This window comes from Macaca mulatta, chromosome 10 (genome assembly GCF_049350105.2).
Source record: "Macaca mulatta isolate MMU2019108-1 chromosome 10, T2T-MMU8v2.0, whole genome shotgun sequence".
NCBI lineage: Eukaryota > Metazoa > Chordata > Mammalia > Primates > Cercopithecidae > Macaca > Macaca mulatta.
Window position 1 is genome coordinate 16116756 of NC_133415.1, and position 26395 is coordinate 16143150.

At 53.1% G+C, this 26395-nt stretch overlaps 1 protein-coding gene across 2 annotated transcripts; it reads right to left on the reverse strand.

Moving 5' to 3' along the window:
• Positions 1-822: 822 nt before the first annotated feature.
• Positions 823-26395, reverse strand: MCM5 (minichromosome maintenance complex component 5). Of its 2 annotated transcripts, none has more exons than XR_013399183.1 (17): positions 25629-26395; positions 25238-25412; positions 21888-22014; positions 21679-21807; positions 19179-19351; positions 17377-17532; positions 15341-15507; positions 13597-13768; positions 12431-12542; positions 10167-10310; positions 9735-9800; positions 9357-9533; positions 8323-8435; positions 5858-6018; positions 4462-4667; positions 1986-2113; positions 823-1173 (listed from the first exon to the last, which is right to left on the reverse strand). XR_013399183.1 is itself a non-coding variant. In XM_015150118.3 (17 exons), exons 2-17 carry the CDS (start codon positions 25402-25404, stop codon positions 1072-1074), a joined length of 2205 nt encoding a protein of 734 aa, XP_015005604.2. In that variant the 5' UTR covers positions 25405-25412; positions 25629-26395; the 3' UTR covers positions 823-1071. The 2 variants fall into 2 exon arrangements, 1 of the variants encoding a protein (XP_015005604.2); XM_015150118.3 differs by having other exon boundaries at positions 4462-4604; positions 5890-6018.

Consider the following 26395-nt stretch of genomic DNA (forward strand, 5'->3'; position numbering starts at 1 on the left):
TTTTTAACACAACAAAACATACCAAGTCAGAGTGACTTTCTGAAATTAGGCAAAGTGACCAAGACACTTGGCAACACTCCTTCCTCCAACATCACTGTCACTAGTGCTTTCTGTCATTCAATCCTCACAACTCAGGGTGAGGAACCCCCCCATCTCCAGTTCACTGAGAAACTCAGGCACAGAAAAGTGAAACGTCTCGCCCAAGGCCATAGTTACACGTGGCCCACCAGGAAAGAACTGGCTGGAGTCCTAGTTCCTGCCTGGTGGGCCACTACACTCCCCTCACTAACAGCTGCTCACCGACCCTAAGCACAGCCCTGAGTACAAAGTTCCCAGTGAGCCTGGGGATGTCTGGGCTCTGCTGGGGTCCCCTCTGGCAGCACACAGACTTAAGTCCATCTGACTCTAGAACTGAAGCTCTGCACCTTCTCTAAGCCGGTTCTGGTGTCAGCCTGCTTACAGATGAGGAGACTAAGGCATGGAGAGAGTCAATGAATCCAAGCAGTCTGACCGCGGCACCACGGCTCGCAGTCCCCCAGTAAGTTGCAAAGGGGACAGGTGAGGCGGATCAGACTCACACACTTTGAGAAGCACTTCCCCACTCCCTGGTCTCACTGGATTCCCAGCATCAAGGCAGTGGCTTTAGGAGCCCCCTTAAACGGATGAAGAAACCGGAGCACTAAAGTCACGTGACTTGCCCGGAAGTCTGAGTGGCAGACCCAAGTCAAGACACCCAGGTGTGTCTGGCTCTGTTCCCCCATACTTACCCTGCCATGAGGGCCCGATGGAGGTGACAGGTCACCGAGTGCACAAACCCACAGATACCCGAACACATCGTGGCTTTATTATTAACAGATGCCAAAAGCACACTTGCCAGAACTGCGCTAGAGGCGGTCGCCCAGAGGCAGCAGGACACTACAGCTCCTTCCTCTGGGGCAGAAAGGAGGGTGCCTGGGAAGTTCGAGGACTGCAGTGGGGAGGCAGAGGTCCCGGCAACATTCTCAATGGCAGGCAGCGGCAGGAGGGGCGAAAGGCGTGGGCGAGTCCATGAGTCCAGGGAGGCGGCGCGACTCACTTGAGGCGGTAGAGAACCTTGCGCTGCATGCGATGCTGGATCTCGCCGCGCCGCAGCATGAGCTGCAGCACCTTGTGGATGGCGTGCTCCGGGTATTTCTGTGGGAGCACATGGGTGGTTGAAGGCGCGTGCTGCCCGAGGGGACCCCATCAGAGTCCAGACATCCCCAGGCTCACTGGGAACTTTGTACTCAGGCTCCTTTGAACTAAAGGGCCCACACTTCCTGAGTGCCTACTGTACACCAGACACTGAGGCACACAGACGCTAAGCTACTTGCTCAAGGTCACAGCAATTAAGTGCTAGAGCTGCGACTTAAGTCCATCTGACTCTAGAACTGAAGCTCTAAACCTTTCTCTAAGCCTCAGTCTGCTCACCTGTAGAAAAGCCCGGTACCACCCATTACATATAACTGCCCTGAATCAAAATGAGATGATGTCAAGGAGCAGAGACCGGAAACTAGGATTGCTCCTGAGATTTTAAAGGTGACAGGTTCTCCAGAGCATCTGGAAAATCCCATCTTCTCTCTATGGGGCCAACAGCACCCTCCTCAGTGGGCTAGAAAGCTCACCCTCATGGCTCTGCCCCTTCCCGCTCCATGAAACGCCCAACGGGGAAAGAACAGACAGGAAGGGCTGTGAGGAACTTGTATGGGGTTTCACCAGAATCCAACCACCTCTCCTCTCCTCTCCCCTCCCCTTCGTGGGATAGAAAAAATACCCCCACTCCTGCTCCTGATGATGTTCCTAGGGAAGGAATGATGGCTAGAAGAGGTCTGAGAAAGGGACAGTTGTCCACCCTACCCCCACTCAGGGCCTGTCTGCTGAGTAAGACACCAGTGCTGAGTGGGTGGGAACCAGCAGAAGCCCGGCACCCCGTGCGGACTCACAGCCCCACTCTAAGGCAGGCTCACCTGCTTGGTGAAGTCCTTGATGATGCTGTGCTCAGACACCTGGGAGCCAATGGCAAAGCGGCGCTTGAGCTGCTTCTCGATGCGGCTCAGCATCTCCTGGTCCTCCTGGCTGGTGAAGCCCTCCACGCCTGCGGGTGTTGAGAAGTGAGGCAGCCGGGGTCAGAGGGGCTGGGACAGTGGGGGTTCTTGGAGACAGACAGCTTCTAGCCCAAGAAGAATAGCCTGAGCCAGGCCTTGAAGAGTAAATCAGAAAAGGGCACCAAGTGTGCCAGGGTGGTGCGGGCCTGACTGAGTAGACAGGACACGGCACACATGTGGGGACACTCCAGCCAAGCACAAAGGCACAGAGGCAGGAACACACCTGTCTCATTCAAAAAACAGCCCAGTGGCCGGGAGCGGTGGCTCACGCCTGTAATCCCAGCACTTTGGGAGGCAGAGGCGGGCGGATCACGAGGTCAGGAGATCGAGACCATCCTGGCTAACACGGTGAAACCCCGCCTCTACTAAAAAAACAAATACAGGGCCGGGCGCGGTGGCTCAAGCCTGTAATCCCAGCACTTTGGGAGGCCGAGACGGGCGGATCACGAGGTCAGGAGATCGAGACCATCCTGGCTAACACAGTGAAACCCCGTCTCCACTAAAAATACAAAAACTTAGCCGGGCGAGGTGGCAGGCGCCTGTAGTCCCAGCTACTCGGGAGGCTGAGGCAGGAGAATGGCGTGAACCCGGGAGGCGGAGCTTGCAGTGAGCTGAGATCCGGCCACTGCACTCCAGCCTGGGTGACAGAGCGAGACTCCGTCTCAAAAAAAAAAAAAAAAAAAACAAATACAAAAAATTAGCCGGGTGTGGTGGCGGGCGCCTGTAGTCCCAGCTACTCGGGAGACTGAGGCAGGAGAATGGCGTGAACCCAGGAGGCGGAGCTTGTAGTGAGCAGAGATGCGCCACTGTACTCCAGCCTGGGCGACAGAGCGAGACTCCGTCTCAAAAAAAAAAAAGCAGACCAGGGCCCAGTGCAGCAGACATGGCCAGAGTGTCACTAGGGACCAAGTCTTGCGGGCCCTTGGAGGTCACAACAGGACTCCTTTTGTTGCTGGAGCAGGTTAGAGAGAGAGTTGGAAGGGGCCCATCAGTGACCCAGGAGGGAAGCCAGGCTGCCCTGGACACATCTACGAGGTGCTCTGAGGAGCCCTCGGCAACCAGGAGGCTTGTGACTTTCAATTACTGCTGCAGAGGCCTTGGGGTTTCAGCTAAGGAGATGGTGGGCTCATGGTCAAGAGGCCATTGAGAGAGGAGTCTGTGAGGCAAACTCCTACACAGCCCGCAAGACCCAACTCAAATTATCACCACTCCATATCACCCCTGCGCTCGGTGCCTGCAGCATCCCAGAGGCCTCCATTAGCAAATGTCTCATGTGACAGGAAGTGTCTCCAGGGCAGAGGCTGAGTCTTCACCAAGGGGGACAGGAGGAACAGGCCCCACCCACCCCATTCTTCACCCAGTGCCTCCCCACTCAAATGCACCAAACCTGCTCCCTCCTGGGGAAACTGACACTTAGCGCTGCCTCCACCTGAGCAGCTCTTCCCACAAGGAGCCACCCTGTCCACTTCATGCAGCTCCCTGCCTGGCATCACCTCCTTGCAGAGGCCATGCCCACTCACTCTGTGGGAAAGGAAAGAGCACGCCCTCCTTTTCCAACACACCTGGACCTGCCATCATCTCCCTCACTGCCCTTTTCACTACCTACACTGGCATTGGTTTCCCTACTGTCTATCTCTCCCCAGCTAGAATGAGAATGAGAGCCCAGGAGGGCGGGGACCTTGTGATTGACTGCTCTTATACTCCCAGCACCTAGAACAGTGCCTGGCAAACAGTAACGCTAACGAAGTATCTGCTGGGTGAAGAACAGATTTTCCCCAGCATGGCCTGGCTCATCATCGGTGCCTGGGGCAGTCTGTTGAAAGGCTGACCTCAACCAGACAGTATGGCTTATGGCGTGGGAAGCGCTGGCCTAAGGGGTCAGGAGATTTGCATTCCAGTCAAGCGACTGTGATCTTGGGCACCAGGTAAAGGCCCCTTCAAGTGTCACCTGTCTCATTTCTAACATGGGAAGGACTGACTGTTCACCTGACTTCCAGGAGGCAGCTGTAAGGAAAAATGCAAAAAATAGCTCTGGAAGCACTGAAAATGCCGATGAGCCCAAGAAGCAGAGCGTCAACTGTTGTTCTTAGCCAGTGAGAAGGGTAATTATCATCAACGACCTGGGTCGAGGATTGTGTTCAAGGATCTGGAGAGAAGCTGCTTCTTCCCATCTTGGAGGAAACAGCAGTGGGGAGAAAGGAGAGGGGTCTTATTGCAAAAAGAAACTCAGAGAAGCAAGACACACACTGCAGGCCCCCAGCATGCCAGAGCCCTGCCCACAGAGCTCTGAGCCAGGGAACCCAGATCAACTGAGACCATGTCCCCTGCATCTGCTCACCTGACAGGGTACCAGACAACGCAGCATCCAACGTGGACACTTGGAAGAGCCGCAGGGCCTCCTCCACATCTGCCTCTGTGGCGAAGGGCTGCAGCTTCATCTTGCTGAGCGATTCCGCGATGCGCACAATGGCCTCCAGCTGCCTGTGGGGGCAACAGCGCGCTCAGGGTAGCCTCGGTCTGCTATTCCCTTCCTCCCCAGCCACCCTGTTACCAGGGAGGTGCTTGCCCAAAGTGTTAAGACTGTGGTGGAGACTGGTAGGTGTCCCTATAATCCATCTCCCTTTTGATCTTAGTCATAGCACTGCAATTTTTTTTTGAGACAGGGTCTCGCTCTGTTGTCCAGGCTGGAGTGCAGTGGCATGATCATAGCTCACTGCAGCCTCGAACTCCTGGGATCCAGTGATCCTTCTGCCTCAGCCACCTGAGTAGCTGGGTCTACAGGCACACACCACAATGCCTGGCTAATTTTTTATTTGTTGTAGAAACAGGAGTCTTGCTATGTTGCCCGGGCTGGTCTCAAACTCCTGGCCTCAAGCAATCCTCCTGCCTCAGCCTCCCAAAGTGCTAGGATCACAATGTAGGCCACTGCAACTAGCTTGGAAACCCAGTTTTTAGACTGGCACACAGCAATCCACTAAGACACATCCAGACATCTTTTGTACCAGGTTGTATTTGTGACCATACTATGGCCAATAAGTTGTAAGCCCAAGCATTGTGTGGGAATTCATGAAGTGCCCTTAAAAAGGGAACCTCTCTTTCCTTCCTCTCCTGCTGCCTGGAAGTGATGGCTGAAGTTCCAGCAGCCAACTTGGACTAAGAGTAAGGGGGAACTTGAGAAGTCCTCACACCAGTCCCATACCATCTTCCTCCAGACAGTGCTACAGAAGAGAGAAATCAACTTCCTATTTCTTTAAGCTACTTTATTTGGATTTACCATTACTTATAGCCAAATCCATTTCCAACCAGTCAGTGCTGGAGACAGGATTCAAACCAGGTAAATCCCAACTCTTACCCACTGTACTGTCTACTAAGTCACAAGAATGAACAGAGTTAGGAGCTAAAAACACTGAGGGTCAGAGAAGCAATGAAATTTCCCTATAGTCACACAGTGGGCTAGAGGCTGCGACCCAAGACTCCTGACTCCTAGGCCTGGGTCCATCCCTCCCTTCAGGCTTCCTGCAATGGGAGAAAAGCCAGGCCAAATTCAGACAAGAGGGGTCCTGGTTTGCCCAGCCTTAAATCAAGGAAAACAGATCAATGAGATCAAGAAGGCCATAGCTTATGCTCCAAAGGGACTCTTCCCGCCCAGAGCTACTGTGGGCCTGTGCCAAGTGAAAAACCTGGACACTGCCCCTGGTTGCCAGGCACACCCTGCTGTGTAAAGCAAGCCCCACCTGCCCCGGCCCCGCCCTGCCCGCCTGCTCACCGCACAGTGATGGGGATGCTGGAGCGGCGGTCACTGTCCCTCTCATGCTGACGGGCCCCGCTGCGCATGATGATGTAGCGGTTCTTCAGTTTCTCTGCAGCTTCTGCTGAGAGCCGGGGGCCACACTTCCTGCAGGACGGGGGGGAGAGGCTGCTGTGAGGCCAGCAGGGACTCTTAGGGCACCTACCCTTTCCCCCAGCCCTCTGCCGGCTTCCAGACATGCACCTTCCCACCACACCACAGCTGCCCACTCACATGGGCTGGGAGACAACAATCGGAAGAGATTTAAGTGAAATCTGGCTATGGGCAGCTGCCACAAAGATCAACACTGGGGAGAAATATGGGTGCCTCTCTTAGAAAACAGGTGAAGAAAAGCCAGGCACGTGTGCAGGGTGAAAACCACCTCTTCCCCGTTGTTAGTTAGACGTTGTGTGGTGTCTTGCCACAAGGTCCCCATACATGTAATTAACAATGGCACAATCACAGTGGCATGGAGGCCCACTAGGTGGTGGGCTTTGCAGCAGTCTCAAACTCCTCCACCCAACACATCTGAAGACACGACAAGCTGATGACACCCACAGGAGGCTTGGCAGTGACTGTAGTCCAGGGGCTGGGAGCACCTCGGACTTTCCTGGGAGGGTAGGTGTGGGGAAGTCTGATCAGCATCTACCCTACCCCATCCCCTCCCCTCTAGCCCCCAGGTCAAATGACAATCACTGATATACCGAAAGCCTTAGCTCAACCATCCTAAGGACATGGAGACTGAGGCCCAGAGGGAGGGAGGGAACTCCCCAAGGCTACCTGGGGACTTAGTGCAGAGGGAAGATTAGCATCCAGGGCTCCCTGACTCATAGCTGTGGGCACAAGTCTCTCAAGACTGGGCCATACAGAGCTCAGACTTGGATGAAGACCCAGGGACTATCCACTCACTGTGTCAGAGGTGCTGAATCAGGGATCTACCAGGCCCCCACTGGCAGTGCACTCAAAGAGCCCTCGACCCCTGGGTTTTAGCTTCTTCAAAAGATCACCAAAGCACTGTACGCCAAGAATCTAAGCACTGTGGTCAAGAGCACAGCCTCTGGAGGCAAGCAGCTGGGTTCACATCCTGGCTCCACTACCTCTGGCATGTGACCTTGGACAAGTTACTTAACTTCCTTTGCCTCAGCTTCCCCATCCACAAAGGGAAGGGAATAATAGCACACCTAACCAGGTAGGTTTTGGGGGAGGGTTATAATTTATTCATATAGAAAGTACTGAATAGCCGGGCGCGGTGGCTCAAGCCTGTAATCCCAGCACTTTGGGAGGCCGAGGCGGGTGGATCACGAGGTCAGGAGATCGAGACTATCCTGGCTAACATGGTGAAACCCCGTCTCTACCAAAAATACAAAAAACTAGCCGGGCGTGGTGGCGGGCGCCTGTAGTCTCAGCTACTTGGGAGGCTGAGGCGGGAGAATGGCGTGAACCCGGGAGGCGGAGCTTGCAGTGAGCCGAGATCACGCCACTGCACTCCAGCCTGGGAGACACAGCGAGACTCCGTCTCAAAAAAAAAAAAAAAAAAAAAAAAGAAAGTACTGAATAATAGTTCAGAATGCCTGGCACAGAGAAAATAGTGTGTGAGTGTGTGTGTGTGTGTGTGTGTGTGTGTACACATACATATATATATTTTTTTTTGAGACAGAATCTCACTCTGTTGCCCAGGCTGAAATGCAATGGCATGACCTCAGCTCACTGCAACCTCTGCCTCCTGGGTTCAAGCAATTCTCTTGCCTCAGTCTCCCGAGTAGTTAGGACTATAGGTGTATACCACCACACCCGGCTAATTTTTGTATTTTTGGTAGACACGGGGTTTCGCCATGTTGGCCAGGCTGGTCTCACACTCCTGACCTCAAGTGATCCACCTGCCTTGGCCTCCCAAAGTGCTGGGAGTACACCATGAGTCACTGCAACTGGCCAGTGCTATGTATATAATTATTATTATTGAAAATGTGAGAACAATCAAGTTGTAGCCGCCACTCACTGAGTATTTACCCAGGGCAGGACTACGCCAAGCACTTATTAGCAAACATCGGCCTGGGGAAATCAAGGCTCAGAGAGGCCAACCAACTTGCCCAAAGTCACACAGTGAAGGCGGGTATGACCCAGAGCCCATGTCTACCATGTCTACACTTCACTGCCTCCCTGCATGTCAGACTCGAGGAGGTCTTCAAGACCATCTAATCCCACCTGCTTGGTGTGGAGATGGAAAAACTGAAGCCAAGAGCCAGTGAGCTGTGCAAGGTGAGAAGGGAGCAGAGCAGATTCAGTAGAGCTGAGGACCTCAGAACAGCAACATCTGGGCTGTTCTTCATGAGGAGGAGCAGGACAGGGGAATGGGTTCTCCCACCCAGGGAAGCTGGGCAACCTCACCCCTGTGGGCCTGCGTCCAGGACTCACGCTCGGCAGTAGGCAATAAACTTCTTCAGCTTGGCCAGGTCGATCTCGCCCTCCACGGCCTGTGTCTGTGTCAGCGCGCTCACGTGCAGAGTGATGACATGCTTGGCCAGCATCTGGGGAGCAGAGGGGATACTGAGCCATCCCACAGGCCCTCCCAAGCCTGAGTCCCAACACTGAGGTGGAAAAGCCAGAAAGAGCTGATGGGGCCCTGGCATCAAGGAGCCAGAAAGGGTGCTGAGAGCTCAGGCGTGCTCAGCCTGTTTGCTCAGCACCAGGCCCTTGTTCTGATGGGCGCATCTGGATTCTCCTTTAGAGAGAAGTTAATACTCCTTGCTTCTCTGTCCTGGTCCATAAAGGGGTGGGTACAGCTTGTCCACCCCAACCTGGGGCATGTATCTGCTTCAAGGATGGATACTTAATCTACCCAAACCAGTGGGAGTCTACCCTGGGACTTTTGCTAGAAGTACTGGAAAAGAGGGGGCCTCCTCTTTCCTGGGGGCTGTTAAGTTACAAGCTAATAGGACAAAATCTTATTTTGTCTCTGCCACCACAAGAGGAACAGCTGCCCAAGTACAAAGATTCCACCAAGGGAAGCAGAGGAGAAAGGCAGAGATAGTTGTTTGAAAATCCAGATCTACCTGGGCCTTAAGCCGCTGGACTTCTCAATTCTATAAACCACTATGTCCTTTTCTTTGAAAAATTTACTAACCAGAACTGAGGTTCTATTACTCATAACCCAATGTCAACTCCTCTGTTTCACATATAAGGGACTGAGGCCCAGGGAGAAACTGATTTAGCCCGAATCACACAGCTTACCACTCACAACAGAGGCAGAGCCAGGCCTCAGGACTCCAGACCCCTACTTCAATCCTCTGCAGTCCACAACAACCGCCCTCTCACGTGCTCCCCAATTTCACAGCCTGACAGTCAGGACTTCACCAGCCAAGGCCCTTGTTCTCCATTCTCCTTCCCACACAATCACAAGCCTGCTTGGAGGCAGGCCCCATGGCCACCAGCCCTGCCCCTGGACGCACCACATCCCTCTCCTCATTGTGCTCATCCTTGACAATGAAGATCATATCGAAACGCGACAAGATGGTGGGCATGAAGTCAATGTTGTCCTCCCCCTTCGTCTCATCCCAGCGTCCGAACACTGAGTTGGCAGCAGCCAGGACAGAGCAGCGTGAGTTCAGGGTGGTGGTGATCCCGGCCTAAGAGGCAACAGACGATGAGAAGTGGGAGGAGATGGCAAAGATGCCTTCTTACATACACGCTTACACACACACACACACACACACACACACACACACACACACGATTCCAGGCCTGGGCAAAGAGAACTTGGTCCCAGCCAATCAAGGCAGGCTGAGGACAGCTGGGCCAGGCTGGGCTCTCCACGGAGGGCCACTCACCTTGGCGATAGAGATGGTCTGCTGCTCCATGGCTTCATGGATTGCCACACGGTCATCTTCTCGCATCTAAGTGGAAGAGAGAAATGTCATCAGACCTACTGAAGTGAGGGAGCAGGGAGCAGTGGCAGCAGGAAAACTAACGGCAGGCCCTACTCCTGAATACCAGCTCCATGCAAGGCCAATGGCAGCAACCAGGTCACCTCTAATCACAGGAACAACTGTGTGGGCTTGCCTTTCTTCTCCCCACTCTTCAGATAAGGGAATTGAGGCTTGGAGAGGTTAAGCAACTTCCCACAGTTACCCTAGAGTGACAGGCCCAGGGATTGAAAACATGTCTCTCAAGTCAGAGGTGATTTCTGCTGGCTGAGCACAGGAGGTCACATACCCTGGTGCCACCCACCATTTGGCTACTACCCATCTCATTAGACTCACCTTGTCAAACTCATCAATACAGACGACCCCACCATCAGCCAGGACCATGGCTCCACCCTCCATGATGAAATTCCGAGACGAAGGGTCCCTCATCACTGAGGCTGTCAGTCCGGCTGCACTGCTGCCTTTCCCAGACGTGTATACCTGGGGCAGTGGGGAGGTGTCAGGGCCCAATAACAGCTCCATGCTTTGACCCCAGTAAGTCAAAAAGACCCACTGAGGTGGTTATTTGCCCAAGGTCACACATCAAACTGGCTGCAGAGTATAGAATAGGACTCAAGGCTCCAACTCAGTGCGTCTCCCTCTGGAAGGGGAGGCTGCCCTGGGCCTTGGTGTGCCCAGATGTTCTCCCCGCTGAGGGCATCACATCCATGGTTCACCTGAGCCTCACCACAGCCCTGTGACACAGTCTTGTGGGGCCCGGCTCACAGATGAGCAAACTGAGGCCCAGAGAAGAGGAGTTAGCCTCAGGGCTAGGATGAGGACTCCTGACTCCCAGGAAAAGGCTGCCCCCATCGTGAGTCCCTTGTCGTCTCTATATAGACCTACATGCCACATACTGTCAGAGCCCCTGAAATTGGGAAAGTCCTAACTGAGTTGTCCTTAAGTGCAAAATACTCACGATTTAAGACTCAGAGCTCTTAAGAATGTAAAGTATCTCAATAATCTACATATCAAACATGTTGAAATGAGATATTAGATGTAGCGAGTTAAACAGAGTAACTTCACCTGTTTTCCCTTTCCTCTTTCCCCTTCTTCCTTTTAAATTCAAAAGGGGTCTTGCCACGTTGCCCAAGCTAGTCTCAAACTCCTGGGCTCAAGTGATCCTCCCACCTCAGCCTCCCAAGTAGCTGGAACTGCAGGCATGCACACCACTGCACCCAGCTACTTTTTCATGTGGCTACTAGACAATTTGAGAAGACATACATGGGCCGCATTTGCAGTTCACGTATTTCTACTGGACAGTGCCAGTGTGGCCAATCTGGCACTCCTCCTATCTATCCAAAGATCACCATCTTGTCCTATACAACCCCGCCACTCAGATCATGACAGTCAGACCCTCTCTGGCTCTGATCCCCACAGTCCCATTCAACAGTACAGCCGAGGACCCAGCTCATCAGACACGGGTTCAATCACATCCTGCGCTAGTGCCACCAGCAGTGAGACCTGGGGCAAGACACTTAACCATTCTGCCCCTGAGTTTTCTCACCCATAAGACGGGGTAATAGTACCTACCGCAGTTGACATGAAGACTAAGTAAATATATGCAAGGTATTTCAAGCAGTGCCTGGCCCTTCATTTTAGCTATTTTTTTTTTTTTTTTTTTTTTTTGAGACGGAGTCTCACGCTGTTGCCCAGGCTGGAGTGCAGTGGCGCGATCTCGGCTCACTGCAAGCTCCGCCTCCTGGGTTCACGCCATTCTCCTGCCTCAGCCTCCTGAGTAGCTGGGACTACAGGCGCCCGCCACCGCGCCCGGCTAATTTTTTGTATTTTTAGTAGAGACGGGGTTTCACTGTGGTCTCGATCTCCTGACCTTGTGATCCGCCCGCCTCGGCCTCCCAAAGTGCTGGGATTACAGGCTTGAGCCACCGCGCCCGGCCATTTTAGCTATTATTATTATTATTATATTTTTGAAACATGGTCTCACTCTATCACCCAGGTTGGAGTGCAATGGCACAATCTTGGCTCACTGCAACCTCCCCATCCTGGACTTAAGTGATCCTCCCACCTCAGCCTCCCAAGCAGCTGGGACCACAGGTGCATACCACGCCTGGCTAGTTATTTTGTATTTTTAGAAGAAACGGAGTTTCACTATGTTGTCCAGGCTGGTCTCAAACTCCTGAGCTCAAGCAATCTGCCCACCTTAGCCTCCCAAAGTGCTGGGATTACAGGCATGAACCACCATGCCCAGCCAGATTTTAGCTATTACTGGTAACAATATCATTATTTAGCAAATGGATGAACTGGCGCTCAAGGAGACTGGGTGACTTACTCAAAGCCCACAGCCAATCACTGGCCAGGGTGAGACCCAAACCCCATCCTGACTCTCAGTCCAGTGTACTCACCCCCTGCCCCAAACCTACATACACCTGTTGGCTCCTTTCTTCCTCCCATCTCCTCGGCCATCCTGACCACAGCCAAGAGAAATGAGGAAGAGATTCTGGGTAAGCAGTCGACCATAGGTGTCCTGGGGGCCCAGAGGCCCTGCCCTGCAGCCTTCCTCCCTGCAAACCAAGGTGGAGAAGGTATCCCAGACCACTCACCCCAATGGGAGAACACTTCTCCACAAACTTCAGAAGCTGGGACTTGGCTGTCCCAGGGTCCCCTAGCATCAGCAGGTTGATGTCTCCTCGGCGAGTAAGTCCATCAGGGAGCCTGGGGGAGGAAGGGTAGATGGATAAGGTGAGAATCCATGAGGGCATCGCATGTGACATGCAGTCACCAGACTGGTGGGCTGGCAGTGTCACCCCAACTATCATGGGCCTCAGAGTTGGCAGCAAGGTAGGGGCTGTGGCCTGAGACCCATGTTCCTACCCAGCTCTGTAGCTCTCAAACCATGCTAGGTCTTGCCTAGCAATAAGGACAGAGCTTGCCTCCCAGAAGAGGAGGGTTAAAGGAAATGGCTCTTATGGCTGTGCTCCGACACACCCAGCATCTGAGTCACGTTCCTCCCAGCTGGAAAGAAAAGGACAGGGAGCTGCCTGTGGGTTGTGCATGGTGTGGCAGAACAAGCACCATGACAGCAGGCTCCTGGTTCCCCTGCATGTGCTGAGAAGCAAGTCCCTTTAGCTCTCTATGCCTCAGTTCCCTCATCCACAAAATGGGCACGACAGCTGCATTCTCAACAGGTTACTGTGAGGACTGACTGGGCTTCAGACACATAAAGCACGTAGAAGAATGCCTGTGCATAGGAAGAATACAGTAAATGGCAGCTGCTAATACTATCCCTGCTACTGTCCATAACTCTGATTTTATAGTTTCCAAAGGATACATAATGTTCTTTAAGAGTCAGGTTTCTCACCTGTTCCATTCATTGGAAACCTGGGTTCAAAAAAAAGTGATTCTCACTCCAGGTACCTGCATGACCCCAAGCTCAGGGTTGAGATTTAAGTCCTGGTACCTGCATGACCCCAAGCTCAGTGCTGAGATTTAAGACCTGGTACCTGCATGACCCCAAGCTCAGTGCTCTCCCACTACATTTGCCAGGTCACCAGTCCTCCCCCTGGCCAGGGTCAGGGCATCGCAGAGACAGGTGCGCAGATCAACCACTAGCCAGCTGATGGCAAGCTTGGGGGCTGGCAAAGGTGCCTGGCAGACTGAGGGGCCCAGGAAACACAAGAGTGTCCAGTCCTGATTTTCCAGTAATTATCCTACCACGAGCCCCGTCACCAGCTGCCTCCCCAAACCCAAGGGAACTCAAGCCCCCTACCTCTTTCGGGAGCCCCCAAAGAGCAGGCAGGCAATGGCCTTCTTCATGTCCGTGCCCCCAAAGATGGAGGGGGCGATGCTCTTGGAGATGACCTCATAGACATTGGGGAGGGCGGCCAGGCGACGGAACTCCTCCTCCTCCTGCGGGCTCACGGCCCCAGCAAAGCTGCGGCCTGGGTAGGCAAAGCAGGCGCTTGAGTGAGTACAAGGGAGCTTCCAGCCCACTGCCCATCCTGGCACCAGCTCAGAGACCTCCCAGAGGGCAGAGCCCTTAGGGCCAGGACAGCACAACCTGTCTGAGTAAATAGAGATCCCAGCTCTCAAGCCCTCAAGAGTGGGCCTGGTGTGTTCCAGGGTCCAAAAGGTGAGGGCAGGTGGGCAGGGGGGTTCTGAAGAAACAGAGGGCCAGATGGCATAGGACCTTGGAAACCACTGGAAAGTCTCCCCTTTCAGCTGAGGAGTGATACAGTGTCTTGGTCATGGCAGCATCGCTCACTGGCTGCTGCAGAACACAGCAGGTAGGGGCAAGGTGGAGATGGACACTAGGGAGGATTAACGGTGATCCAGGAAGGGCTGACAAAGGCTCAGAGCAGGTGGCGAAGTGGTCAGATCCTGGACATGTTTTAAAGGTGGAGCCGGCCAGAGTTCCTGAGTGATTAGATGTGGGGCATGAGAGAAAAGAGCACCAAGGATGACTTGGGGGTTTTTGTCTGAGCAACTGAAAGGGTGGAGATGGGAAGATTGAGGGGAGCCAGTCTGAGGGTGGGGAAAGGGGAGCTTAGCTTCAGCCATGGAAAGTTCAAGATGCCTTTCAGATATCTAAGTGAACGTGTCAAGTCAGCAGTTGGTTATTAGTCTGGAACATGGGGAGAAGCCCAGGCTAGAAACGGAAATGTGAGAGCTACTTGCCTGTCAGTGGTTTTAAAGCTGTAATAATCTAGGCAGTTTGTGTAAATGTGGGGTGGGCCATGGACTGAGCCCTGGGGAAGCCACTCCCCCAAATCAACTCACTACAGCCAGGGGGCTGCAACAAACCTGAAAACCCTCAAAGTGGCCCCTGCTGCCCTCAGGTATAAGCAGGAGGTCCCTATCTGGGCACTCAAGGCTTCTTACACCGCCTGGTCCCTCATCCCCTGGACTCCCACTCGGCCCTCCAGCCACTCAGTACCTTGCCCAGGCTGGGGTCTTCACCTGCTCCTGCCATCCCCTCCGGCCTGGAAGTTCTTCCACACCCACCACTCTTCAAAGCCCAGCTCAGATTAACCTCCTTCCAGAAAACTTTCCCCCAGGCCCAGCCCCCACCTCCTCCTACTCCTTTAGCACCTCCTTGGAACTGCATGATCCACATCTGCTGCCCCTTTACCCACATGTCCCCAGGGGTCTCACTGTTTTCTTATTTCTCCAACTAGATGCTAAGTGCCTGCCCTCCTGGAACCCTACATTTCACTTCTCTTGCATCTCCTGTCACAGAAGTGAAGACGGGGCATTCAGTAATTCCCCAGTGATTTGACCTCAGTCCTTTTGCCTTAATCCTGCAAGTAGGCAAACACCTTCAGCCCAGGAGCCACAGGAAGGACCAACATGTGCAAGTTCTGGGGATCACTCAATATAAAAATGAACGTTCTAATGATATGAGCAACACAAGGATATCCTGGGCTACCTCATGAAGTAACGGGCTGCCTGTTACCAGATATGCAAGCACAGCCTTTTGGCAGGGCTAAGCCAGGACCCCAAAGCCAACTCACCAGAGCCATCCGTATCCACCTGGATGCCCAGGACACGGATGTAGGAACTTCGGATGCCCACGCCCACCCTGTCACGGCCCCTGCTGGAGGTCAGGCCAAACTTCTTGATGGAGTAGATGCCCATGATGGTAACCCTGTTCCCAGGGACGACCTTGTCACACAGGTACCTGAGAGGAGGGGAGAGGAGAAAGGAGAAACGGTGAGATTCTGACTTGGACAGCAAGTCTCTGACTCCACCCATCCCCGGGACGCTCAGGGTCCACCTCAGCGTTTACGCCACAGGCACACGCTGAGCTGGCTCCATCCCCACGGAGCCCAGAGAATGGCCTCTCTCCCCTCATCGCTCCCCAGCCCAAGCTCAGCTGCTTGGAGGATGGTGTTGCCGACGGTGACAGTCAAACAGAAAGGCAGGTGGTGGCCTGACTCTCGCTGAACTCGCTAACTCATTTGTACGCTGGTTTAGAAGGAGGCTTAGTGCCAGCCCACAGCGCCCTCCAAAAGCCCCATCTCCACATGTCTGCTGTCAGCTAGCTGTGTGGCGCCCTTCAGCCTCTCAGGGCAAGCCTTCCTCTTCATGCCCTCCAGCCTCCTTGAGGAGCCACTTGCCCTTTCTGCCTCTTCATGGCTCTGTGAACTCATTTTGCCTCTGGGTTTTCATTTCCTCTTTCAAAAATGAGATGTTGAAACAGGGAAGTCTCCAAGTCCCCTAGTCAGAGCCAGTGTGGTGTGGAGGGACACTTAGTAGCTGTGTGACCTCAAAGAAGTCATTGTACCTCTCTGAGCCTAGGGGGGTGATAAAGTGACCTGCCTCTGATGTTGTAGTCAGGTGAGGCAGCAGACATAGAAGTGTTTTATATCATCAGGCGTCACAGCTCCAGAAAAGACCATCACCGTCATTTCATGAGCCTCAACTCCCCTCTTCCCATACCCACTTCGTAAGTTTTCAGGATTCGTGAACTGCTTGGAAAATCACACATCCTGAGAACGTAATCTGCACGAAGGAATTGTGCTTACTTGACATGCATTTTCAAGCAGCCCTCTGAGAGATTAAGGACTGTCCTTATCCCCATTTTACTGATGAGGCAACTGCAGCTTGACAAGGTCACATAATGCCCAAGAGAGCAAGAGCCTGACTCCTACACACTCTGTTGCCACTAATGAAGTTAATGGAAGCTATGGCTCCGCTCTCCTCAGAACATCTGCCTGCAATTTCAGGATATGCAAGCCCAGGTTAGAGCCCTAATCAAAGATCTCAAAACCTTCCACCCAGCTTACTATGGGGGCCCAGGCTCAGCATCGTCTCCCCCTCAGTAGAATCTTTTTTTGTTTCCTTTTTGAGACAGAGTCTCACTCTGTCGCCCAGGCTAGAGTGGAGCAGTGTAATCACAGCTCATACAACCTCAACCTCCTGGGCTCAAGTGATTCTCCCACCTCAGCCTCCCAAGTAGCTGGGATTATAGGTGCCTGCCCCGATACCCAACTAATAACATTTTTTTTCTTTAAGATACAGGGTCTCACTATGTTGCCCAGACTGGTCTTGAACTCCTGGCCTCAAGCAATCCTCAACCTCTCCAAGTGCTGGGATTACAGGCATGAGCCACCATGGCTGTTCGGCAGAATCTTAACAGAAAGCCTGGGGTAGGAGGTGGGGTGTCAGGCTGGGAAGAGGCTTTACCAGCTATTGGTTATCTAGCTGTGAATCCTGGGCCTGTTATCCCAGGAAGAACACAGACTTTGGACAGCAACAGACATAGGCTGAAATCCTGGCTCTCCTCCACACAGGAAGTCATTTAACCTCTCCAAGTTACATTTCCTCATCTGCAAAATGGGGTTGACATGCCCCTGCAGATTATGGAAAGACGAGATGAGAGGAACTTATGGAAGCATTAGGCACAGAGCACGTGCTCTGCAACTGGCCACCTTCTTCCACCCCACTCACCCTGCTCCAGATGACCCACTCCCAACACTCGGGTTAGGGCCACGGCTGGGACATCCACCCTCGTAGATGCCCACCTCCTAGCCCCTGTCTGCCTCACCTGTCGCAGTAGAGCTGCATGTGTCTGGGCATCTCCCCGTGGGGGACTGCATCAGGCAGCTCCTGCAGCTTCAGGGTCTGGAAGTCCACGCATTTGCATTTGTCGGGCATGATGAAGTACGGGTCCAGTGGGCACTTGGGGCGCCCAGCCTGATCTCTGTACAGGGGAAGGGAAAAGAGTCACCAGAGCTACCCAGAGAATCCAAAGCAGGGCTCATTCATCCCAGGAGCCAGCCAGATGTTGCCAGCAGCAATCTATGGGGTCTCCAGGATAAGCTGGAGAAAAGCCCTAAAGGAAGGTAACGCTGACGGACCCAGCACTGGACTAAGAGTCCAGGGAACTGCTTGAGGCTGGGTTCTTCCATTAACTTGCTGAGGAGGCAGACAGGTCACACTCGGTCTTCTTGCAGGGTCTTGGTGTCCTCATGGGTGAAGAAGAGCTAGTTCATCAATTCTCTTACTAAAGCCCCACTCAAATCCCAAGATCTTTTCCAGTGAGATTCCAAGCACTTCTAGACCATTCTGAGGGTTTAAGCCTCTATGTATCCCTAGGTAATTATGTCATTATTCAGTAAATATTGTAGCAACATAAAGAAGCAAACATCATAGCAAAACCTACTATGTGTCTGGCACTATTCCAGGTGCAGTGGGCACAGCAGTGAATAATATGTCCCTGCTCCTGTGGAGCCTAAGTTCCTATCAAGGGAGGCTGAAAAGACATACAAGTAAATAACCACATAACAGAGTGACAGCTACATGCTGTGAAGAAAAGTAAAAAAGTAGGCAGGTATGGGAGAGACCAGGTGTGTGTGCACCAAACTGATGACAAAGGGTCGGGCAAGATGCCCCTGATGAGGGGACATGTGAAGAGGAGCCTAAAGAAGTGAGGACCCAGACTATGGCGGCCTGAGGAACAGCACTCCCAGTGGAGGAAACAGCAAGGTCAAAGGCCATGAGACTGGGGATAGTCAGTGTATTCCAGGAACAGGAAGGAGGCAGTGCAGCCGGGCCTGGAGAGAGGAGGGGCAGCGAGGCCTGGGGGAGCCGGGAGCAGACCCTGGGGGGCCATGCAGGACTTGACTAAAAAGTACGTGACTGGACCACCTGCAGTGTCAAGGGACACCTGGCTGCTGGGTAGAAAACAGACTGAGGGGGCAGAGGGTGGATGCAGGGAATCAAGGAGGAGGTGCCGTGCCACTCCAGGTGAGAGATGCCAACAGCATGGATTGAGGCAGCTCTGCCGTCCCGGGAAGCTGAGGAGGCACCAGTGAAGAAGCCAAGAAAGAGCAGCCAGTGAAGAGGGTGGGGCTCCTTCAGACTGGGGTCAGCAAATGTTTTCTAGAAAGGGCCGGAGGGTGTGTATTCCAGGTTCTGCAAGCCAAGAGGCCACACACTCTGCCTTTGTAGTGCGAAGAGCTGTGGGCAATACTTGAATGAACGATCATGCTCCTGGGCCATAGGGTCAGCAGACTAGATCTGGCCTAGTGAGCAAACCATAGTTTGCTTCAGAAGATTCCAAGTAAACTCATTCTCCTGGGCTGCTTTTCCCTCCCAACCCTGGGCTCCCTACAAGGCTGTCTGGGTATCCTGGTGCGACAGAACTCATCAATGTAGAACGACACTGTTCAGAGTGTCTCAGAGCCGCAGGGCATCAGATCTGTGCCAATCCCAAGGGCACACCCCTGCCCAGTCCATCCCAGTAGGTCTCTAGAAGCAGCTACAGGTAGTGCTTGCTACTTGTTCTCATCCTTTCTGATCTTCACTCAGGTCACCTCCCACAGTCCTTTTTGGCCACACACTCACGTGTTGCACTTCCTGGGCAGGGCATAGCCCTCCAGGCCAGGGCGCATGGCAATGTTGGTGAGGGTGTTGCGGCAGCTGCGGCACTGGATAGAGATGCGGGTGGCCTTGGCACGGACCGCAGATGCCGCGATGATGATGCCGGGGATCTTCACCAGGTGTGACATCATGTCCGACTGTAACAGAGCCATCGGGAGGCTTGTTGGTTAAGGGGAGCCAGGACACACCTGAGATATGCCAGTAAATGTCCTGGGCAGGGGCCTGAAGGAGGTGGGCACAGAGCTGCAGGGAGAGCCACAGCTCTTCTGTTCAGCTCCAAAACTGCTCCCAGAGCACCCACCCAGTGCCAGGCTACCTGGACCCGGGGGTTCACATGGCAAAATAGTTTCGGATCAAATTATGTGATGTATGGGACTTGTTTCAAAAGAACTCCAAGGCCACAAATGAAACAAGATTTGGCCTCTATGGATCACCTGAGGTCAGGAGTTCAAGACCAGCCTGGCCAACATAGTGAAACCCCGTCTCTACTAAAAATTAGCTGGGCATGGTGGTGTGTGCCTGTAATTCCAGGCACTTGGGAGGCTGAGGCAGGAGAATTGCTTGAACCCAGGAGGCAGAGGGCGCAGTGAGCCGAGATCGCGCCACTGCGCTCCAGCCTGGCAACAAGAGCAAAAACTCCACCTCAAAAAAAAAAAAAAATTTGGCCTCTAATTGATCATTATCAAGCTGGGTGGTGAGTACAAGAGGATTCGTTATACTGTTCTCTTTATATTCTAATGTTTGAATTATCCATAATAAAAAGTAAAACATAAATTCTCAGCCAATCTGCTCCTCCCTATGGTCAGCCCTCGCCCTTCACAAAGCCCCTGAGCCACTAGTGTACAGGACTGGGACAGTCTCTCTCCACCTTGTCTCCATTCCTCAACGCCCTCCTCGGGCTGAACAAGAGAACCCGACATGAGCAGAAGTTTGGCTGGGGCTCTCAAAGAAACCAGGAAGAGGCTGTGGGAAGTAGAAGCGAGGCTGGGGAGGCGTAATTCATGGCTCCATGCCTGCGTCATTACAGTGAAGTGGCCATCACCACCTCAACCTAGCACCTGGTCAGTCTCAGCATAGTGGATGGTAGGATGCAATGAGGGATCCAGCATCACCCACAAGCATTCTTGCCCGGTATGTGAAATCGAAACACCGTCAGGCCTTTGCATCTAACTTCCAGGTTCCAAAAATCACAGAGGGGGAAGGGGCATGTTTTAACCACCCCAAGGAGGCCTTCAGATAAATCCAAAAGGCAGCACATTCTACCGGATAATGGCCCCTGTTTCTTCAGCAAATCAATAATGTCTTTGTGAAAGAACTTACACCCAGAGTAAAGGAAGCTGCTCTGGATTGAAAGAGACTTAAATAATCCAATACATACAATGCCTGGTCCTGGCTGAGACACACAAGCTGTAAGAGGCATGTGAGGAAATTAGATCAATCTGAACCTAGACCGCATATTCAATGATACTAAGAGATCTTTGATGTTTCTGATGATGGTATTGAGAGTATGTAAGAAAACTTTGTTTTTTTCCAGGATAAAGTGTCACATCTGTAATTTATTTTTCATTTTTGGAGACAGGGTCTTGCTCTGTCACCCAGGCTGAAGTGCTGAGAGGCACAATCAGAGCTCACTGTAACCTCAAACTCCTGGGCCCCTTGATCCTCCCACTTCAGCTTCCCAAGTGGCTTGGACTATAGGCATATGCCTCCATACCTAGCTTTGCTGCTTTGTTTTTGTTTTTTGTTTTTTTGTTTTTTTGGAGAGCCAGGGTCTCAAACTCCCGGTATCAAGCAATCTTCCTCCCTCGGCCTCTCAAAGTGCTAAGGTTAGAGGCATGAGCCACCGTGCGTCACTTTACTTTAAAATTCTTTTTTTTTTTTTTTTTTTGAGACAGAGTCTCGCTCTGCCGCCCAGGCTGGAGTGCAGTGGCGTGATCTTGGCTCACTGCAAGCTCCGCCTCCCGGGTTCACGCCATTCTCCTGCCTCAGCCTCCGGAGTAGCTGGGACTACAGGCGCCCGCCACCTCGCCCGGCTAGTTTTTTTGTATTTTTTAGTAGAGACGGGGTTTCACTGTGTCAGCCAGGATGGTCTCGATCTCCTGACCTCGTGATCCGCCCGTCTCGGCCTCCCAAAGTGCTGGGATTACAGGCTTGAGCCACCGCGCCCGGCCTACTTTAAAATTCTTTAGCAAAAAATAAAAAGGACAAAATAGGAAACAATGCAAAATATTAATTATTAAATCTAGGTGAAGCTATATGGGGTTCATTATACTACTCTCTGCTTTTGGGTGTGTAATTTTTCATAACGAAAAGCAAAAAAAAACAAGAAAAGTTCCTTTTGTCTCCAGGAGGAGACAGGTTCAGAAAGGTCAAGTGCCTTGCTCAAGGTCACACAGCTGGCACTCAGGTCTGCCTGCATCCAAAGCCCTCTGTACCACGCAGCAGCCACTGCCCCCCGACCCACCTTCAGGCTACGAATGCTGGAAGGGCTGGCATCCGACTTGAGCATGACCTGGATGTCCTGGAGCACCTCCTCCCCTGAAGGCCGGGGCCGGGTCACCTCATCAGCTACTTCCTTGGCAGCTTCCTCAAGCTGGAGAAAGGGAAGAGCACAGGCTGTTAGTAGCTGGGGCAGAGCAGCCCTGGGGAGCTCAGGGATGGGGTCCCACTCACCAGCTGCAGGTGCTCGGCTGGCTGCTTGTACAAGTAGTCGGCCAGGTCCTCATCAAAGCTGGCCAGATCCTCCATCTCCACCTCAATCCAGTACTCCCCCAGGTTGTAATGCCGCTTGAGTTCATCCCTGGAGTGGGCACACAGCAGGGTGGGGCAGGAAGGGTGCAAAGAAGAGGAAACCAACACTGGTTGAGGTGTGCCTGCACCCCTGAATCTGCCCACACCACAGCCAGCATGACCTCACCATTCCTCTTCCCAAACACACATCTAATTCCAGATCCATTATTTAACCCCGCAGAGGCTACTCACTGCTGGCACAGGCATGCCCTAAAGAAAGCTCCAAGCCGGGCACAGTGGCTCAAGCCTGTAATCCCAACACTTTGGGAGGCCAAGACGGGCGGATCACGAGGTCAGGAGATCGAGACCATCCTGGCTAACACGGTGAAACCCCGTCTCTACTAAAAAAATACAAAAAAACTAGCTGGGCGTGGTGGCGGGCGCCTGTAGTCCCAGCTACTCGGGAGGCTGAGGCAGGAGAATGGCGTGAACCCGAGAGGCGGAGCTTGCAGTGAGCTGAGATCCGGCCACTGCACTCTAGCCTGGGCAACAGAGCGAGACTCCGTCTCAAAAAAAAAAAGCTCCATGGAAGGGGTTCACAAGATAGCCAAAGGATGTTTTAACACTCAGGCCAGTGTGCACAAAACAAACCAGTTCTGTCACTGAAGGACTCTGCGGAGCCTTTAACTTACTCTTGGAGACTGACAATGCACACACCTCAAACTTGGGGCCCAGCGCAGTGGCTCATGCCTGTAATCCCAACACTTTGGGAGGCTGAGAAGGGTGGATTACTTGAGGCCAGGAACTCAACACCATCCTGGGCAACATGGCAAAACCCAGTCTCTACTAAAAATACAAAGATTTGCCAGGCATGGTAGCGTAAGTCTGTAGTGCCAGCTACTGATGCATGAGAATCGCCTGAACCCGAGGTGGAGGCTGCAGTGACCAGAAGTCTTGCCAGGGCACTCCAGCCTGGGTGACAGACTAAGACTCTGACTCAAAAAACAAGAAAAAGGTACCAGCCTTGCCAACATGGAGAAACCCCATCTCTACTAAAAATACTTTTTAAAAACTAGGTGGGTGTGGTGGTGGAAGCCTGAGATCCCAGCTACTCAAGGGACTTAGGTAGGAGAATCACTTGAACCCGGGAGGCAAAGGTTGCAGTGAGCCAAGATCATGCCACTACACTCAAGCCTGGGTGACAGAGCAAGACTCTATCTCAAAAAAAAAAAAAAAAACCCAAAATAATTTAAAAAACTGGAGACACCAAGGCAGCAGAAAACACATCTGCCTTATCAACATCTGGTCAGACTGTTTTTTGTTGTTTTTTTTAAATAGAGACTCGGCCGGGTGCGGTGGCTCAAGCCTGTAATCCCAGCACTTTGGGAGGCCGAGACAGGCGGATCACGAGCTCAGGAGATCGAGACCATCCTGGCCAACACGGTGAAACCCCGTCTCTACTAAAAAATACAAAAAAACTAGCCGGGCGAGGTGGCGGGCGCCTGTAGTCCCAGCTACTCGGGAGGCTGAGGCAGGAGAATGGCGTAAATCCGGGAGGCGGAGCTTGCAGTGAGCCGAGATTGCACCACTGCACTCCAGCCTGGGCGACAGAGCGAGACTCCGTCCCAAAAAAAAAAAAAAAAATAGAGACTGAGTTTCACTATGTTACCTAGCCAGGTTTTGAACTCCTGGGCTCAAATGATCCACTGGCATCGGCCTCCCAAAGCATTGCGATTACAAGCAAGAGCCACTGCGTCCCACCCAGATGCTTAGCAGAGCATCCCATAAGACTCCTGTTGCAAGAACACATTTGGGGACCACTGACCAACGCACAGGCTGCTCCCCAGCCTCGCAGTGTCACAGGCCTGAGCCCCGTCTCCCTTATGTCCAGGAGCCAGTAAAATGGCCAGACTGGCACTGAAAGCCGCTTGCTGCGAGGACACCCCAGACCTCTATACAAGCAATTGCTCCTACCTAGACAGAAAGCTTTCTACACCTGCAACTCTGCCCTTAGCTCACCGGTCACCTCAAACTTCAGCCCCGCCCTCGGGAAAACTTCCCTAAGTCCTTTCACTTTCCTCCGTGGAGGAAATGACCACCGTGGAATTCATCTGTTGGTCTTCACAACTCACTCCCCTGACTTACGAGCTTCTCTAGGACAAGAAGCATGTCTTTTCTTCTTTGTATCGCAGTGCCTGGCACACAGGTGGGCGGTACCAGCTGCTACATGAATAAGTGAAAGCAGGAATGGCTTTGCCCATTTCTGGCCTGGTAAGGCCCAGAGACACTGACACCTGGAAGTCACTCGGCTAATAACGGCCCAATGCTGAGCCTGCAACCGCATGTTCTCTGCATTTTAAAGTCTCAGGGATAGAGGCTGGACCTGTGAGGATTCTCATGATGTCACAGGTCGTACAATCAACCAGAAGCAGGAGCCAGGTCCAGCTTCAGTGCTGTAGCCCAGCACCCAGAACAGTATCTGGCAGGAAGTAGGGTCTCAATCAATGAAGGTGCAAGACTGGTATAAATAAATGAATGAGCGAAGTGAAGTGAATCCTAACTGCCATCTTCACCTTTTACACCTACAGGGACCTTGAGTTTGTAAAGTCTCAGACGTGACATGGAAGGATGATAGGAAGCAGATGAACAGGAAGAAGATCTGGATAAAGAACCAAACGGTCCAAGTGGCACTGGCTGGTTGCTGGTGGCCCACTCAACAGGTGACTCACCCAGAAGTTAACTCCAGGTATAGATAAAATACACAAAGCAGGCCGGGCACGGTAGCTCACGCCTGTAATCCCAGCACTTTGGGAGACCAAGGGGGGGTGGATCACTTGAGGCCAGGAGTTCGAGACCAGAATGGCCAACATGGCGAAACTCCGTCTCTACTAAAATTACAAAAAATTATCCGGGCGTGGTGGTGGCGGGCGCCTGTAGTCCCAGCTACTCGGGAGGCTGAGACACGAGAACTGCTTGAACCCGGGAAGCAGAGGTTGCAGTGAGCCGGGAGCAGTGAGCCGGGATCGCGCCACTGCACTCCAGCCTGGCGACAAAGCGAGGCTCTGTCTCTAACTAAATAAATAAATGTAAATAAATAAGTAAATAATAAAATAAAATACACAAAGCCTTATACCAAGGGGTGAGGCTGCCGGGATGAGCCCTGTGACCCAGGACCGGCTCTTTCCCCCGTCTGGGCCCATCTGTGCTCGGACTGTCCAGGACTCTAGCAGGCTAGTGGAGGCGTGTGTGCGGCCACACTGCAACTGCGAGCCCCGGCCCCGCAGAAGCCGCACCTGTATTTGAAGGTGAAGCCCGTGCGGTCGGTGCCCACTCGGTACTGCCGCAGGAACTCCTTGAAGCGCCTCTGCAGCTGCGATTTGCGGGCCTGCCCCTCGTCGGCCGCGGCGTCGCCCCCGAAGCTGTCGCTGTAGAAAATGCCAGGATCGTCGAATCCCGACATCACTGCGCCTGGCGTGGGAACAAACGGCCAGAACAAGCTGGGGGCAACGCCTGGCACCTCCTCCCCTCCGACGCCTGGGTCCCTGCCAGGAGTCCGGAGCCGAGGGGACCCGGGCTGCGCTCCCGGACTCCAACCCCAGTTCCCGAGAAACCCCTGTCCCACTCCAACTACGCCCAGAAACCCTGATGCCTGCAGGCCCCCAGTCCCAGTCCCACTGGCCTCACCTTTGGTTTTCCGCACTTCACAAACCAGGGGAGACTAGAACCTCCACGCTCAGCCGCCGAGTTTCGCGGGAAAAACTAGAGGCGGCGTTCGGAAGCCACAGCCGCTGCGCTCCCATTGGTTCGCCGGAGACCCGCGGCCAGCGATTGGACCGTTCTGAGCCCTCCAGCCCCGCCTCCCGGACGGGCTGCCGAAGATGATTGGCTGCAAGGTGCATGACCTCGCCTCCTTCCGGGCTCCATTTTGTGTGCGGAACAATTTGGCGCGAAACTTCTGGCTGGAAAGGAAGCGGCTGCGCTGGACTGGGCGGACGCAAAGATGGCGGAGGGGCCGGCGCTCGGAGGGTACCTTTATGTGCTTTCTTTTTAATTTTCTTGCTTTTTTTTCCTAAGGCATGGTGTCGCTTTGTCGCCGAGGATGGAGTGTCGCCGAGGATGGCGCGATTACGGTTCACTGTAGCCTGAACCTTTGGGCTCAAGCGATTCTTCCACCTCAGCCTCCGGTGTAGCTGGGACCACAGGCGTACGTGATTTTCTTAAAATATTTCATGAAGACGGAGACTCACCATCTTGCCCAGGTCTCGAACACCTGCTCTCAAGCGACCCGCCCGCCTTGGCGTCCCAAAGCACTGGGATTACTGGCCTGAACTACCGGGCCGGGCTTGCGTGTTTTTCTTAAGCCTTCTTTTAAAATCTTTTTTTTTTTTTTTTTTTGAGACGGAGTCTCGCTCTGTCACCCAGGCTGGAGTGCATTGGCCGGATCTCAGCTC

Excerpts from the sequence above, each read along its gene's own strand:
- MCM5 (XM_015150118.3), bottom strand. The coding sequence starts at position 25,404 with ATGTCGGGATTCGACGATCCTGGCATTTTCTACAGCGACAGCTTCGGG. Across the intron at positions 12,543-13,596 it reads TTTGGGGGCTCCCGAAAGAG|GCTCCCTGATGGACTTACTC; the intron begins GTAGGGGGCTTG and ends TTCCTCCCCCAG. Across the intron at positions 10,311-12,430 it reads AGAAGTGTTCTCCCATTGGG|GTATACACGTCTGGGAAAGG; the intron begins GTGAGTGGTCTG and ends CCACTGCCCCAG.